The sequence below is a fragment of the Microchirus variegatus genome, assembly GCF_963457635.1.
Source record: "Microchirus variegatus genome assembly, chromosome: 11".
Classification (NCBI taxonomy): Eukaryota; Metazoa; Chordata; class Actinopteri; order Pleuronectiformes; family Soleidae; genus Microchirus; species Microchirus variegatus.
The window spans coordinates 14338529-14351708 of NC_139812.1; the positions used below are offsets into that span (position 1 = coordinate 14338529).

Below are 13180 nucleotides of genomic sequence, written 5' to 3' on the forward strand. Positions count from 1 at the left end.
TGAAATGTGTTTCTACCGCTGCCCGGGTCACCTACACCTTCAAGCAGCTGACCTACTTTTTCCCTGTGGGATGATGACTGGACATGAAGTTGTCAGACGCGCTGGGGCAATGTTTTCCTCATATTTCTTAATGTTCCGAATCATTAATCAGCCATTTGAAAGGACATGTTTAAATGCCTATTTGAGTTGATCGACTTTGTCCTGCAAATCAGTGCCATTGTTTGCTTCACGTCAACCTCTATGCTGCGATTTCTGAGTTGAAATTATCACGTGAGGAGGATAATCGGTTAATTTTCCACTCGCTCACTGGGATTTTCCACATAATATGTGTTGCTTGTTGCTTTATTGAAATCCGATGCTGGCTGTTATATCTGAAGTGGAGTTATTGATTCTCGTTTCCATGCAGAAAATACTCGTCACAGACCCCGTTATTGAGTGTGAATTGGTGTCTCGCTCAATTTGTATGCAAAGTTCGTCCTCAGTAATTATAAGTGCCTTGTATCATTGCGCCCCCTGCTGGTTAAGGTGAGTGTTGTTTGGCGAGGGAAGTGCCACCGTGTCCAAAGCGAGAGTGAACGTACCTGACTGGAGTCTGTAGACGTCTTGTTTACAGTGGTTAGTGCCAGGCCTCATAAGTCCAACGTGGTTACGGTTTTATAGCTTACATTTTTTTCTTTCATTACAAGGGTCGTTGCATGAAACCTCCAATCTGGATCGAGGCGGCAACAACAGGAAGAAGAAGATAGAGGAATTCTCTAGGTCTTCTCGAGAGAAAATAGTCCAGTCGAAGAATAAAATGTTCTCCAAATTCACGTCAATCCTCCAGCATGCGGTGGAAGCGGTGAGTTTAATCTAAATTTATCTGTCTTTCTTATATGGAATAGAATTGTATACTTTACATGTTTGAAGGGTGCCTTTGGGTTCCCAGACACAACATAACGTAACGTCAGCATCGGGGTACATTGCTAACTAGCCCACGCTAATGTTAGCGTTTTGTGTTTGTGTTCATTTCCTGTTGATTACTGTTCATACGTGCGTGTTTCTGTTTATAACGACTCTATTGACACATCTATTATTTGGATGTTCCCTAATTGGAGCATGTCATGACCGTAGCTCGACAACCCGAGCCGCTTTATCTTCGACGCTGGTTCATGAGAATTGCAAGAAGCTATAAGCTAAAACTGTAGCTAGCTAATTAGCTATCCCGTTTCAAACTGCGGTGTCTTATGAGTAGTGGTTTCGAAATAATAGAGCGGGTCATTTCTCAGGTCGTTGCGCAAACTTTCCAGCGTCCTTATTAAAGCGATAGTCTGCGGGTTATGCACCAGCACTGTTGGCAATCTTAACAACTGAATAATTGCTATCAAGCTACCTAGCCAACTAGCCAGAATGCAGCTGTGACCTATCTGGTACCTGTCCCAAGGCTGTTCATGATAAGGAATTTGATCGATTAGCAAGTGAACCCGACTGTTTAAAGCATTTAACATAACAGGGTGATACCTCACATATTAGCAAATTATTATATAGACTACAATATCAATACATTTGAAAAGTAAATTTTTAGCTCTACTCCTGAATGATTTGAAAGTATTGGCTATGTCTTGGACTGCAATCCTGACTCAAACTTATCCTGGCATTTAAGCATTGATAACTTGTTCCTGGAAACTAGAGGATTAGGCTTGAAAGGCCATAACCTTCCCATGCTTGTGTTAACAATTTATCTTTTATCCCCTTCAGCTTGCCCCTTCACTGCCTTTGCAGGAGGACTTTGTCTATCACTGGAAGGCTATTACACATTATTACATCGAGACTTCAGGTAAGAAAAGTCTGAAAACATAAATTCACACCTATTATGATCAAGATATCCTTGGAGGTAGGTAATTGGAGTATAAGTTTTACTATGCATGTTCATAAATTGTATGGAATGGTAACAAATACGGTTGTGTTGTTGATTAATCAAATTCATATGTTTATTGTATATTCTCTAAATATACAATATGTACATAGCAACTCACTAAAATCCTAAACAGTTGCCTTAAGAAAAATGACCTGTCATAATTGTGAAGTATGCTGGGAATGCTGTCCTGGTCGAGTTAGCTGTAGACTTAAACAACTCTGGACAAAAGCAGCCCAGCTGTCCATGACAGTATTTCCTTTGTGCTCAACTGTGGTATCTGCATACATATAGCTTTTGTTAAACCATTTATGTGATGACAACTTTTGGTTGAACTGACTGACTTAATACTTTTTTATGACAAGGAAATGTTATTATTTTTCACGGGTCATGGTGCACGATTATCACTACTCCCCTCTCAAGTATAGTGTAGCAAAGCTTCTTTTCATATTATCACTGATTTCTCACACTCCCTAATCTTGAGTTATTTTGAACTGCCCTTACTTGATAACTCTTCATATTTTGTGAATGTTGTTATTTTGTTACAATGTAGAGATTCTAGTCCCCATGATGGGCTTGCCATTGCAATACCTGTGAAAATATTGTCTTAATTAGTCATTTTTTTGGTCATTATTCATTGCCCTGTTGTTAAATATGATGTATTGAACTAATGTGCGCGCATAAAACGACTGTTGACACTAAGTCACCAATTACAGCATATAATATGTCACATTAAATATTATGGAAACATAACTTTCTTGTGAAGTCACTCTGACAATTCTGAATGTCAGCAGCATTTACAATGGATTGAGTTAATTTACCAAGCAACACATTTTGCAATCACATTTTTGCAAGTTCACGTTCAGAATCTAATGTAATACTCATTACTCATTTGTTACTGGTGTGATTCTGTGTGAGGAAACAACATTTGCATATTAAAATGGGATGTTTTTCTCCTGTCATTAGAATATGAACAAACAGATTATGACTTGTCTGCCTTTCCCCCCCTGTTAGATGACAAAGCTCCAGTCACAGACACCAATATCCCATCCCACCTGGAACAGATGCTGGACATCCTAACCCAGGAAGAAAGGGAAAGAGAGTCTGGAGAGACCGGACCCTGCATGGAGTATCTCTTACACCATAAGATCCTGGAGACTCTCTTCACTTTGGGCAAAGCTGATGTAAGACAGCCATGCTTAAACTATTTGTACATGTACTACTGTAACTTAAAAGTAACATACACATATGACAAAATATATACATTTCCACATGGGCTGTGGACACATCTATTTTGAGGGACAGCACCAAATAAGGTCATATTCTGCTTGCTTGATTTTCCAGTGTCCTCCAGGGATGAAGCAGCAGGTGCTGACTTTCTACACAAAGCTACTAGCACACATTCGTCAGCCTCTCCTGCCACACATCAATGTCCACAGACCGGTGCAGGTGAGAAGTGTTGCAGTTTGGATTTCAGTAGTCGGTAGAGAAATTCTAAACTTGTCTGTAATGTATTTTTCATTCCGTGACTGCTTCATTACTCTGTTAGAAACTGGTGCGTCTGTGTGGGGACGTGCTCGCTGCTCCTACAGAAAACGAAGAGATTCAGTTTCTTTGCATAGTCTGTGCCAAATTGAAGCAGGACCCATATCTTGTCAACTTTTTCCTTGAGGTAAGTCTCTATGACACCAGCAAGAGCCTTGTTGGATTTTCAGCACATAGTTCAGAAAATGTGTCATTTTTTTTGGTTGCAGAACAAGACAAGGAGACCTGAAACAAAGGGTCCTGAAAGAGCAGAGCAAGTGAAGGCTCCAGACACTGGTCAGCCTCTGGGAGAGGCACAGCCTGGCAGCTCAGAGGCACCACAGGTTGCTGCTGCTGCTGCTGCCACATCCAGTCCAACCAACAACAACAATAACGGCACCAATTATAATCTCGTCACGTCTCTTCTCAACCTCACAAAGAGCCCTGTGAGTAACCTATGATTTAGGTTAAGTGTGTCATGTATTTTTGTTAGGGTTAAAGTTGGTATATATGACACACATTCTTGATTGTATCTGTCTTTTTCATATTTTGTTAGGATGGCAGAATAGTGGTGAAGGCGTGCGAGGGCCTGATGCTGCTGGTCAGTTTACCAGAGCCTGCTGCTGCCAAGTGTTTAACTGAAAACACTGAGCTCTGTGAGCTTCTGACCGACAGACTGGTCTCCTTCTATAAAGCTCTGCCACAGTCCATGGACCCTTTAGACATTGAGACAGTGGAATCAGTCAATTGGGGGTAAAGTTCCATCTGTTGTTCACTCCTTAAAATTGCAGTTATATTAAAATCGTCATCGTCAGTTATTCTAAGAGTTTTATCAATCTTTCATGTTTTGCTTTCTCTTTCAGTCTGGATGTATATAACCTAAAGGAGGATGCTGCCATCTTCACAGGGAAGAGGCCCCTCATCTCCTTCCTGTCTTGGCTAGATTACTGTGACCAACTCATCAAGGAGGCGCACAAGGTCCTTTCACCATGTCTGACTAACTGTGTTATGATGCATCTTATTGTTGTAATTGTACTGGCTGAATAAAAGAACAAACCAAAATGAGTTGTTTTTGTATCTGAACGTCACAAAAGACTGAACAGGTTTTCTCTCTCTCTCATTGTCTTGCAGTCAGCAGCTACAGTGATGGCAAAAGCGGTGAGAGAAAGATTCTTTGTGTCTGTGATGGAACCACAGCTTATGCAGACGTAAGTCATCAATCAAACGTCTTGTGTTGACAATTCTTGCTGCCGTTTTGTGTGTCGTGACTGCTCATGAACTCACAAAGTGTGCTTCTCGGTGCACGTAGGTCTGAGGTGGGCATCCTGACCTCCACGGCTCTGCTGAACAGGATCATCAGGCAGGTGACATCGGAGGCTCTGCTACAGGAGATGGTTTACTTCCTGCTGGGGGAAGAAAAATATCAAGAAACTTCAGCAACTGTTGCTCAAAATCCACTCAGACACCGACTCATTGAGCACTGCGACCACCTGTCAGATGAGGTTCTTATCACATACTTGATTTTACTGGGTGTATCCTTAAAGGGATCGTTCAGGTTTTTAACGTGGATGTTTGAGGTATTTCCATTCACCGGCTTGGGGCCCAGACACTTGCTCTCATTGGTGGTTTAACCACAAGAGGCTAATAAAATTAATCGGCTTGGGGCCGGTCACTGATTTTACATGATGAGCACTGATGATATCATTGATTTAAACAGATGTAGGTTGTATAAGGTGAACATTTTGTTGACTGGTGTGAAGTCTTTTCCTTCTTTCCCTGTTGACATCCATTATTCAGCGAGTGAACGAATGTCTGGGTCACCGCTTGATTCGCGCAGCAGAGCATTCTGTGGTGTCTTCTGCAAATTCACTATTATTCATTTGTAAAATACCGCATACAACCAAAAACCCTGAACTATCCCTTTAACACCATCTGCGACTGGCTGATTTTTAGAACATATTCCTTGATGACATTAACCTGAGCATCTTCAATGTCGTACAAATTGGCTGCTTGCCCTTTAAATATTCTGCATTCTAGTGAATCATATGATGAATGTTAATTAGTATCCGACAGAGTCGTTACTCACATTTTCATCACATTAAAAAGCTGAACTGTCTCGTTGATGTTTAAACAGCCAGTGAGCAAATGTCTGGCATGTGGTTGTGGATTTAGAGTCCAAGCTAAACCACCTCCCTTTGTCCCCCGTTCTTCAGATCAGCATCATGACGCTGAGGCTGTTTGAGCAGCTCATTCAGAAACCCAACCAGCACATCCTCCACAGCTTGGTGCTGCGTAACCTGGAGGAGAGAAACTACCTGGAGAACAAACCACAGGAGGAGCGAGAGCCCCTAGAGAACGGCCAGCCACAAGATGCCGTGTAAGGACCTGCCTCTGACTTCGCTTAACTGCCTCTGCACATGCACTTTTTTTTGGGGGGGGGGTGCTTTTCACAGACGAAGAAATGGCAGAAATAAAAATGAATGCATTAAATACCTGTGTTTTTTTAGATGTCCTGCCACTTCCTCTACATTATACAGTACATTGTGTCCAGTCAGTGGGAATCCTCTGAACTGTTATAAAGTGGGGTCATGATAGTACAAGTCAGTCACTTTTAGGAGAATGAACATAAACAACCATTACATTGTTTATTGTCGTCTTTACAACCCAATCATGTTTTTATATGGAGGACATAAGTTACCACCTTAATTTACTAGAGACAAGTCAAATAAACAATACAACTCGACAACAATAAACTGCTAACAGTAAAAACACTTCTTCACAATTCAAAATGTTATAATGGATAAAAAATGACAAGTAATTCAATGCTTTCATCCAAGTTGTGTGTTCACCTTGTGTTCCTTCATATCTGATAAAACTTTCTTTATGCTCTACAGAGATCTTGAGGAGGATCCTCTCTTTGGCGACGAAGTCTCTCCTGACAGCAGGCTGTCTGGTTCTGATTGGCTGAGCTCGTCTCCTCCACAGAGTCCTGACCACTCCAAGTCTGACGGGAAAACAGAGGTCCACAAGATTGTCAACAGGTGTGTTTGCCTTCTCACGATATCTCGATATGTTATTCATCGTTATTGCTCAGTTTGTTGTCATTTTTATTTAATCTTAACGCATTCGTCTATTCCTGCAGCTTCCTGTGTTTGGTCCCCGACGAGGCCAAGTCATCGTATCATGTTGAAGGCACGGGCTATGACACCTACCTCAGAGACGCACACAGACAGGTCAGCTCTTGCTCTCTCGTGAAGCTTTTGATATATTCAACAAATGGTCAGTGTTGTGCTTTTCTCGTCTTGTAACCTCTCGTAGCGCTTTACACTTTTGTCATTCATTAATTTCACACACAGACATTCATTGTTAGCTCCAGAAAGCAGAGGTGTGTGACCCCAAACTCCTCTCTGCAAACTAAGCCAAAAGTCAAATCTAGTTTATTTAAAAACGTATAGCAGTTCTTTTTATTGACTTCAGAGAAGCGCAATGCCAAAAAAAACCTTCTTCAGTGAACATAATCTTACCTCTAGTAAAGAAAACAGAATATAAATGACAAAAAAATTACCTATGCTACTACCTTAAAGACAGGAGAAAAGACAAAACAAAAATGGCTTCTCTCTCCTTCTACTGCTACCTTTAACGCAAACTTACCTATAACTAACTCATACTAATCCCAACATCATCAGGATTACACACAGACTAAGGATTTGTTTGGAAAGAGTGAGCAGGAAGTCCAGGAGGGCTTTTATAGTCCAGGCCCTCATCAATTCATCCACTCACGTTGAGCCAAGTCTTTAAATGAACCACTCACAGTGAGTCACATGGTTGCTGATATCCACCAGAGACACACCCACTTGTTTGTGTGGAGGCATGTTTTGAAGCATCGAACTCCTGACCTCTTTTTCTGAGCCAAAGTCAAGTTTCTTATGTCTTACTAATCAATAATACTGTGAGGTACAGTTGCTCATTATTTGTGATAATTGTTCCCTCCACAGTTCAGGGACTATTGCGGAGTGTGTCACCGATGGGACTGGAGGGGAAACCCAAAGCCTTTTGAGAAGTGTAACTTGGACATCCCGTTCTTCGAAGGCCATTTCCTCAAGGTTCTTTTTGACCGGATGGGTCGCATCCTAGATCAGGTCAGTTTGATTCATCCCAAAAAAAAGCCTTAAAGCTATACTTACCTTTCTTGCATGTCTCACAGCACTTAGTAAAAATTTGAACATGAACACCTCCGTGTCCCACCCTCCAGGGCGGAACGGCAGCGGTCACGCGCATGCGTGATTCATTAGCAGCCTGGAGGCGAACTGCAGAGTTTGTCCTCTTTGCTCTGACTGTAGGCTGGGACTGCGGTTACTGTGCTTTGGGAGGTGATCCCGTCAACACACGCTGCTTGTTAATCTCAGTAACTGCAGAGTGATATGTGCTTTCACATGAGAGTCTCAAAACACCACAAAAAGTCGCCACGTTGGCAACTCTTCTCTGTCAGAGATGCGCGTGACTCGCAAGCTGTGACAGCGATTGGCGACAGACTGACAGTTAGCTCAGCCAATTATTTTATTCGCTCCGAATATTTTAATTGGTCATACTTTTATCATAATAATATGATAATTAAATAATGATGAGTTTCAAAACCTGGTTTGGTTTATCTTACGTTTTGTGCCATACGTTTATTAGGAGCAATTTTAAGATTACAAAAGTTAAGTGTAAAAATGCAAGAAAGGCAAGTATAGCTTTAATGGTGAAATGTCTGTTAAAATACGTGTTGAATTGTTTAAGTTCCACAATTTTAATTCAAGTAAAAACCTGTGAAATAAAATGAGCAAAAAGAACAGGTCGGTGATGACCATGGAGTTTGAATTCAGTGGTGAAGTGAATCTCAGATGGTAACTCTCCGTGGGATGAATTGGTTCATCTTGTTTGACATGAACAAACAGATTCCAGTGAATAAATAAAGCTCCAGTGCATTTTCATCATCTTATTCTAAATAAGAGCTGTTATTTCCATACAAGCAAATGCAGTGAAGTCAGTGCAGCCGAGTGTAAATGAAAAGCTCAAAAAAAGCTTCCAGACAAAACAAGGGAAAGAAAAGGAGCAGCTGATTCATTTTGTAAACTAAAAGATATGTTTGACAAATGACTCTGGGTAGAATAATGAAGATGACTCATGAACTGGTTGGCATCTCGAGTTTTTCTTGTGCCTTTTTGTGGAATTTAAATATTTCTTTTGGTTTTCTAAATGCCAAGTGTTTTATTCCTCCTGTTTCTGACTAATGTTTATATGATGTTTGAAAAAAACAAAAAAAACAACAACAAATGAGTGTTTTAGTCCGACCAAAACTGGACTTTTAAAACACATCGCAAACAAAGCTTCACTTAACCGTGGATGGAGATGTACTGAGTGATTCTAGACACATTTTCTCTTTGAGATGCAGGGTTTTTTTTTTTTAACTCAATGTCTCCTCTTGTCTTCCAGCCCTACGACGTGAACCTGCAGGTGACCGCTGTGCTGTCCAAACTGTCTCTGTTACCACACCCTCACCTTCACGAGTACCTGCTGGACCCTTACATCAGCCTGGCCCCCGGGTGCAGGTCTCTGTTCTCCGTCATCGTCAGGGTAAGACTCTCCTTTACTTTAGTGATCCAACACTGATGGCAAACACAGAGAGAACACATGCTGTTATTTGTCTTATTGTTTCTAAGTGCTTGGTTCTACAAAACATAGTCATGATTGAGATTACACGGTCTTTACCTGATGCAGATATTTCTCTGAATTCCTCTTCGTAAGAATCATTCGTACATGCTCATACTTGACCTGCTTATTTCTGGAGGAACTTCTGCACCTCTCTATTGTCCTCTCCTGTCTGAATACTTTTCTTTAGAATTTCATTATTTAAAATGTAAAATTTTGTATTATTATTATTAATCTGTCCTGGTAGCACACGGTGTAGTTCAGAGGTCGATGGCAGCAGCTAATTTTCATGTTGATCGTCTTGTTTTTGTTGCGAGTCGAGCGAAACTTTGACATGTAAATAAATGTGCAAGTCATTGTCAAATGAGTTCAAACCACGTTGATGCAGCCATTCACACGCTTCACACAGGAAGTCGATTTAGCGACCGTGAGTTGTGTCACAACCCATGTTTCAGTTCAGTGACTGTGTCAGAAGGAGTCTGTGCAGGAAGTACTGACCTCATCTTTTTGATGAACTGATTCTAATGATTCAGTTACACCGGAAAATAACTGCTTTCTTTGCTCATCACTAGTTTGTTTGTGACGCGTATAAATCAACATCACAGCAGTTTTATGCAGCCTGCCCACAATCAGGAGGTACGATAGTAATGGAAAACGACGTGACGGATACCAAACCGAGTAGAGTCGAGCCGAGTAGTGCGAGAACTGTATAATGGAAAAGCGAATTCTACTGCTTTAAAGGAGTAACTACATCTGGGTCATGGAGGGGTTTGGGTGGTAAGAGAGGACCTAGAATTCATCAGAAATCCTAATGGAGGTGGAAGAAGTTCCACACTTAAGCTTTGAGCCTTGTTTATGCTCACGCAGGGCTCCACAGACGGAGATGTTTTTGCTCAACGTGTTGTTTGTTGCAGTATTTGCCTCAACGGCAGGGGGCGTACAAGCAAAATATTCATTGAATAAGCAGGAAGTCGATGTGTGCTGACGTCATTTTCCAACATGGCGACACACGCTGCATGTATATACGACTTTAGCAGAGTCTGTTTTGTTGCGTGGTGCCTTTCTATAAATAAGTAATACAGAAAACGTGCTATATACATAAAATGAACGACAGTAGAGATGGCGTTAGTAAAGTATGCTGCCGAGCAACGGTAATAAACAGCAACGTTCACAAAGTGATCCCTCTTTTTTCCACGTCTTATGGCAAAAACCATCGTCTTTCTGTAACGTGGTAACAATCTCCTTCCATGAATTTAAAGCCATGTGACTGTCTCAGTGCTCTCGGACACAAGAGTCATACAAATGCGTGTACAAGCGGACCTGCTCAGCCAGCCTTCCATTGAAAATGAAGAGTTGGCGCGCGCCGCAGCCTACAAAGTTACAAAAAATCAGAAGTGCGCGCCCTAGCGCTGCGACAATGGTCTGACACAGCGAGCCCGGCACACTACGGCGACCATAAACCTAGCTTTAGTCATCTTTTTGTTCTTTGCTAACTAAGCGTGTTTTGCTGCATGTGTCAGGTGGTGGGAGATCTCATGTTGAGGATTCACCGCATCCCAGATTTCACACCCAAACTGCTGCTGGTGAGGAAGAGACTTCTCGGTCTGGAACCCGAGGGCATCACGTATGTATTTCCGCGTAGTTCGGTTGCACTCGTCCTCATTTTTCTTGTTGTTTTTTAATGCGTCTTTTCCCCCCGTCGCTTTCAGAATCGACCACATGACTCTGCTGGAGGGCGTGATCGTGCTCGAGGAGTTCTGCAAAGAGCTCGCGGCCATCGCCTTCGTCAAATACCACGCAGCAGCCGCCTCTTCCTCACCGTGATCTGTCCTGCTGTTTGTCCGTCTGCCTCGTGGCCTGGCTGACAGGTCAGGATTAAACTGGGCCTTTTGTGGTGTGTGTGTGTGTGCGTGTGCTGGTACCGGTGACACAGGGTCAGCAAAACATTAACACGAACCGCTCATCATCGCAAGACTGTTAAAGCCCACACGGACGGCTCCATCGCTCTCTCTCCCTCTCCTGGCCTCAACATAAAAAGAAGTCTCTGGTCTTGTTCTTGAGCAGGTCAGAGCACAGACACTGCCCGGCCAGCAGAGGAGGACACAGAGAGAAGCTGAGGTGCAGACTGGACTTTTTACTCAGCCTCTGCATTTTTCACCCTCCCATCACAATCCTTTTCTTTTTCCTCACCAGCCAAAAGATAAAAGCCCTGTAATTATTATTATTATTATTATTATTATTATTATTGTTATGTCAAGGGGGAAAAGATGGTGTGTATTTATTTTTCCCTGTCACATTGTCGCCCATTTGTAAACGTCAATGCCTTAGTGTGACATCACACGTTTCCTTTTGAAACATTTTTAAATCTCATCTCTCCGACGCGCCGTCTTTTTTTGAAGACGAGAGGCTGCAGAGAACTTTCTTCTGTCCTCGTGTGTTTAGGAAAAAAACAAAACATTGTTGAGCTACAGTATTTACGATACTACACTTGTGTTTTAAATGCCAAGTCCCCCCCCCCACACCCTTATTTATTTGTTTGTTTAAAATTAATATCCTATTAAGATAACGATAAAAAAAAAATAATAATAATCAAAGTTGTGACAGATGCTGTTTGTTTTATTTTCCTCGTCTTTCAACTCTTTTCGTCTTAAAAGTGCTTTGTGCAGTTTTGGAGCATCATCTGTAATCGCCTTCGCCCAAAGATTTCACCGTCGCTCTCATGTTCAGTGACGTGGTGGATTTTTTTTGTAAGTTGTATGATTTTGCACATGGACCTCACTTCACTGCATTGCACTCGTTACATTACTCAAGTTCATCCACGCTTTGTTTTTTCGTCTTTATTAGGAAATATCTAACAGGCATCTTGAGACGTCTAATTTTTTAAATTTTGTTGAGGTGAACAAAAAAAAAAAACCTTGATTGTTTTGCTTCTCACATCCGTAACAGTGTATAAACCACTGGCTGCAGTTCTCTCTGACCTCTGGTTATCATGAAGTTAACTGAAGTGTTAACTGGCAGTATTAGCGTTTCATTCGTTAGAATAATAATAAGGTGCTGTGTATTACTGGAGCATGTTGTTTGGTTGTTACTTCGAATCAAAGGGTTTTAAACATTTTTACATCAAGATGCTACTAAGATAAGCTTTAGTTGTTTTGTTTTTTGTCTTATGCTCCCAGTGTGAATGTTTTCTTGAACGATGAATATGTTGGGGTTGCGTGTGACGATTTATTGCCGTGCAGTTTGCAGAATGGACAGTCATTCTCCTCTCTCTCTCTCTTTTTCTCTCTTTTCTGGTCCCATCACTCAAGCACCTAAACTACATTATGCAACAACTTGCATGGAATCAGATTTGCACATTATCTTTATTCATCCGTGTTCAGAATGTAAATATACACAATGAAAAGCTTCTTTTTTTTCATATACTCTTCATAAAAAGTCTTGTACCAGGAGTTAACATTCCTATTGTAATGAGAAACTTTTTTAAAATCATGAACATTTGTAATCAACTATGTTTTTCCTGTACAGTCGTGTATGTGAACAACAGCAAAGGGAAGGTTTACGCACGCTCGAACGTTATTTTTTAAATCATGGAAAAGAGGCAGTGGTGCCGTCCGTGATGATTTCAGAGCGGTCGTTACTTTGTTCTGACTGGCAGATCTGATGCCTTACTTCACACTGTGGATCTCTGAGGACACCTGGACTCGATGTAGGGGGCTGCACTTCACCGCAGTTTGTTGTGGTTTTAATTTTGCATTGCATAAACGTCATTTGATTTGTGTACAGTATCGTCAAAAATCTAATTTGCTTTCATTCGTCAGCTCAGACCCGTCACTGTATCACGTTGCTGCTTTTCCTCTAGTGTGAAATGGGAGGAGTTGCTTCATATTTTGTTTTTTTTCAGTCTCCTGGTCAGTTTGATTACGTGATTGTGTGAAGTCCTTCAGAGTAGAAGCATCACTGCACTGATCATTTATTCCTCATCATCGGACTCCACTTCATTCAGGAACTTTTTTTGTTTTTGAACTCTCTCTCCGTCCCAATAAAGGAAAAAAAAAAGGCTGCAAACGTTCT

At 41.4% G+C, this 13180-nt stretch overlaps 1 protein-coding gene across 1 annotated transcript; it reads left to right on the plus strand.

Moving 5' to 3' along the window:
- The first annotated feature begins 564 nt into the window (after window positions 1-564).
- fhip2a (FHF complex subunit HOOK interacting protein 2) lies at window positions 565-13097 on the plus strand. The gene is made up of 18 exons (XM_083897229.1): window positions 565-615; window positions 687-841; window positions 1738-1816; window positions 2909-3078; window positions 3239-3343; window positions 3444-3566; window positions 3649-3864; window positions 3975-4171; window positions 4282-4396; window positions 4550-4626; window positions 4728-4920; window positions 5632-5795; window positions 6313-6459; window positions 6561-6651; window positions 7414-7557; window positions 8894-9034; window positions 10630-10733; window positions 10819-13097. The coding sequence occupies exons 2-18, from the start codon at window positions 797-799 to the stop codon at window positions 10931-10933; spliced, it is 2226 nt and encodes a 741-aa protein (XP_083753355.1). The 5' UTR covers window positions 565-615; window positions 687-796; the 3' UTR covers window positions 10934-13097.
- The last annotated feature ends 83 nt before the right edge of the window (window positions 13098-13180 follow it).